Source organism: Camelus dromedarius, chromosome 12, assembly GCF_036321535.1.
Source record: "Camelus dromedarius isolate mCamDro1 chromosome 12, mCamDro1.pat, whole genome shotgun sequence".
Classification (NCBI taxonomy): domain Eukaryota; kingdom Metazoa; phylum Chordata; class Mammalia; order Artiodactyla; family Camelidae; genus Camelus; species Camelus dromedarius.
Genome location: NC_087447.1, coordinates 12496800 through 12501276, shown reverse-complemented (window position 1 = coordinate 12501276; position 4477 = coordinate 12496800). Strand labels below are relative to the sequence as shown.

Sequence of the window (4477 nt, the reverse complement as noted above, 5' to 3'; positions counted from 1 at the left end):
TGGAGGGGTGGGATAATCACAGCCCAGAGTCGAGGTCAGAAGCCAGAGATCTGCAGGACTGTCCAGCCAGAGGAGGACCTGGCCTCACAAAGAACAAAAAGGATGAATTTGGGGGGCACAGGTAGTGGGGATGAGGGGTGCCCTGGCTCTGAGGAACCCGCCAAAGCATCCTCCAAGAGAAAGAGCCAGTAATCGGGCATCCATCATTAAAGGATGTTGACACAGACTCCAACTAGTCCGGTCAACTTCTCCTGCTCTCTGTCCCCTCTTCCTTCCACCCTGGCCTTTGATCCGAGACCAGCCACACACAGCAGTGAGAGTGGGAAAGGAGGTGCCGCGATGAAGTGAGAATTGGATTTGCCCCCTGTCACCACTCAGGCTCCAGAGCCCAGGATGAAGGAAGGAAGATGTTTTAATTTGGAAAAGGGTATGTCGCTGGACATTACAGTGGACTTGACATTTTGATACTTGGAAAAGGAGATCATTTGTTTCTTCTGAGTGAAAGGAAAAACTCTTAGACCTGTCTGTGATGGCAGGGAGCAGTAGGAAAGGCTGGCATAACACAGCAGCATTTTGAAGGGGCAATAATGAAACTGAGTAAGGCTGCCTCCTGCTTCTCTCCTGTGAACATCAGCTCCTTTACGAAACTGGTTACAAAGCTTCAGTAGCTTTGGCATTATTCTCCCTGGCTTATCAGTTGAGTTAAAAGACAACCCTAAACAACCAGGACCTACTGTCAGGCACAGGGAACTAGATCCAATTTCCTTTAAGAACCTGTAATGGAAAAGAATCTGAAATGTGTGTACGTGTGTGTGTGTGTGTGTGTGTGTGTGTGTGTGTGTGTGTGTATGTGTGTATGTTAGTTTATATGTAACTGAATCGCTTTGCTGTACACCTGAAACTAACACTCTAAATCAACTACATTTCAATAAAAAATAAAATTAAAAAAAAGACAACCCTAAAATCACAAAACTCGAGTGAGAGATCTAGGATTCTTAATCCAGGATTAGAACGTGGGTGACTTCTCCACAACTCCAGCTCCTTCCTGCTCCATGCTGCCTCCAGTCCCCTTCCCATTACCACATTGCAAAGTCCTGGAAAGGAAGAAATATTGAGCAATCTGAAACACTATACACTTACCCTATAACACCTTGGTTTGAAAATGTTGCTGTTTCCACTGAGTGGTTTTTGCCTAAGCTGTTGTCTTTATTTTTATGTCTCTGTTAGGTTGGTTACTTTTCCCAACTTTGGAGAAGTTGCCATTTGTAGGAGCTTGTCCCATGTGTCCCAGCAGAGCACACCCCTCTCATCACCAGGCTCTATGCCCGAGGGTTACCCCCCTGAGGGCTGTGAGGGTCTGTCTGTTGTGGTGGGCTGACTGCCTGGGCAGCCTGGTGGGCTTGGTTGACCCCCAGTCCGGTTACTTACCAAATCACTGGTTGGTGGAACACGGTCAGGAGGTGGTTGACTGTGGAATCCTTGGGGACCCCGGGAATAGTGCTGGGTTACTGGTGGGTGGAGTCAGGGTCCAGGAGACCCCAGGGCTGTTGCCCACACACTGGTAGTCCTGGGCTCATGGCAGAGCTGGGTCTTGGGCTCTGGTTGCAGGGCCCAGAGGTCCCAGAGGTCCCTGAGCTGGTTTGGGATCCCTGGTGGGTGGGGTTGGCTCCTTACACAGTTGGCTGCAGGGGTCCAAGTGTCTTGAAGCTTGTGTTAGCCTTCTAGTGGGTGGGGTCAGGGACCCGCTGGTCCCCGGGCAAGGTCTGGCTTGCTAATGGGTGGGCTGGGTCCAAAGGCTATGAAGCTACAGTTTTTTCACAGCTGATGTCTGCCCACTGGTGGGTGAAGCTGGGCCCTAGGCTAGAGCAGGCTGACTGGTAAGTGGGGCCAGCCCAGCCAGTCCCAGGGCAGAATCATTCACTGAATAGTTTTTATGAGGAGGCAGCAAAATATGTTTACAGTTTATGAAGTAATTCCACATGCCTTCTCTAGTTTAATCTTTACAGTGGTCTTATGATAAGGTAGACATTATCTCTGCTTCCATTTATCTTGTTATGGGCTTGACTGATACACCAAAAGGGTGGTGAACATTAGTGCATCTTAGACCTGCTATCCTATAAACCCTGAGGACATGTCTATAGCCATGACACTGCAATGCCATCTACAAATGCTGATGCCTTTCCTCAGTGAAACGCTCTTTTTTTTCAGTCTCTTCAATCCAAAGGGAAAAGCCACAGCCAGACCGAGAGAGGTAAGATAGAAGTGGGCACCCTTCCTGGGTCTCTAAGAGGATGGGGAGACCCTGGCAGGGGTGACCGCTCTCCACGTTCAGTGGTGGTCCATCACTGCACTCAGACCTGAAGGCTGCCCAGCACTCAACACACACAGGAGTCAAAACCATCCAACTGAGCTGCATGGATGTACTTCCTCGTGATGCTACAAATGTACTGACCTTACTAAGAACAGGTAGATCTAGACTGTGACCCGCCTCCAACCACGGCATTTCCCTGTGCAGTCCTGACTGGGGAAGGACTTCATTGTCAGGGTTTAGAAGTCGCTGTCCTATGTACAACCAAGCCCCAAACCAGAGACGTTTAGTTAATCCTCTGAACGTCTACCAGAAAGTTGAATCCTGAGAAAATATTGTCTTACCTCATTCGGTCAGAAGCACTTTCAGGTGTGAAATGCATCAGAGATAAACACTAGGACCTTTATTACTGTAAACAGGGCCCATCTCTCGGAGTTGATCACAGGTCTGTCTACAGTCCCTGACACACACGCAGTCCCTTGTGTCAAGGCCATCCCCAGAACTGGTGTGCACAGCCAAGAGCTTCATTCCATTTAGGAGGTTAGACATAAAGCCCCACATCATTTTGTTGTACAGACGCCTATTGATGGGAGCTAGATGTGCATGTAAAACCCAGCACAAAAATTTTTAACTTCCCATTTTTGGGAATTGGAATTTTTGCCAAGGAGTCAGCAGAAAATGTATTAGCAGAATGATTTAAACAATTAGTAACTGATATTAAATAATAACATCATTTGGAAAATAATTGGACTGTGAGGTGTCTGAGAGAAACAAAATTAAGTGGCGTGTGGGTTTGAATGGTAATAAAAGATCACATGCAGGGCTTAATGAATCCACATCGAGTGACTAGATGAATGAGTAATTGGATGGATGAATGGGTAAAGGGGTGCCACCAAGCCCCCAAACACTCTCAGGTGGCCTGGAATCTTAGGAATCTACACAATTGGTCTGTTCTCTTTGATTCCTCCCCCAGTGTCCTTTGGAGATAGGAGTCTAGGCTCCAGAACTTCCTCTTTGTGACCGTCCTGTGGATGGCATCTTTGACCTCCTTGTTCCTCAAACTGTAGATAAGTGGGTTCAACATGGGGATGACTGCGGTGTAAAACACCGACACCACTTTATTGAGATCCAGAGAGAAACTTGCACTAGGCCGCACATAAATGAAGAAGAGAGTACCATACAGGATGGAGACGGCCGTCAGGTGAGACGAGCAGGTGGAAAAGGCTTTGCGTCTCCCCTCGGCAGAGCGGATCTTCAGGATGGCGATGAGGATGCAGATGTAGGAGACCAGGATGGTCAGGCCGCTGAAGACTCCCACGGCTCCCGCCACCACAAAGATGACTAACTTGTTGAGCCTGGTGTCAGCGCACACGAGGGAAAGCAGGGGGGACATATCACAGAAGAAATGATTGATGACATTAGGGCCACAAAAAGGGAGGCGAAATGCATTTGTTGTGTGCGTCACGGTGTTCACGAACCCGATGGCATAGGGACCAGCCACCAGCTGGATACAGAGTCTCCGGGACATGGCAACTGAATACAATAATGGGTTGCAGATGGCGACATAGCGGTCATTGGCCATGGACGCCAGGAGAAAACACTCTGCCGCCACAAAGAACCCAAAGAACCACTGCTGCAAAGCACAGCCCAGGAAGGAGATGGCTTTCCTCTTCGCAAAGAAGTCGGCGAGCATCTTGGGGCTCACGGCTGAGGAGAAGCAGATGTCCACAAAGGACAGGTGGCTGAGGAAAAAGTACATGGGCGTGTGAAGGCGGACATCGATCTGTATCAGAGCAACCATCCCCAAGTTTCCGGTTAGGTTGATGACGTAGAAACTCAGAAGGAGCAGGAAGAGAAGCACCTGCAGGCAGGGGTTGTAAGTCAAACCTCTGAAAACGAACTCAGTGACCCGCGTGTAGTTTTCACTGGCCATGACCGATGCTGGTTTCCACTGCGGAGGGCAGAGGCCTCACAACAGATTGGGTGGACGGATCTTCAAAAGGAGGACACAGGAGAGCATTGGAGAGGATATGACTTAGCTACACACAACGGCTAAGGAAATACAGGCAAGATAGAAGCCAGCGCAAAAGATCAGACCTGAAGCTACAATATTTTAAGACTCTACAGAACCCTGTCAGTATATGGATGAGAAAACGTCAGCCTAGAAGC

General features: G+C 48.8%; 1 protein-coding gene across 1 annotated transcript; it reads right to left on the bottom strand.

The window, feature by feature from the left end:
• Nucleotides 1–3218: 3218 nt before the first annotated feature.
• LOC105090057 (olfactory receptor 5G9) lies at nucleotides 3219–4241 on the bottom strand. Its single transcript, XM_010981247.2, has one exon. The coding sequence runs from the start codon at nucleotides 4239–4241 to the stop codon at nucleotides 3219–3221; it is 1023 nt and encodes a 340-aa protein (XP_010979549.2).
• Between the last annotated feature and the right edge of the window lie 236 nt (nucleotides 4242–4477).

Coding starts and splice junctions, on each gene's coding strand:
- LOC105090057 (XM_010981247.2), bottom strand. CDS start 4,241: ATGGCCAGTGAAAACTACACGCGGGTCACTGAGTTCGTTTTCAGAGGT.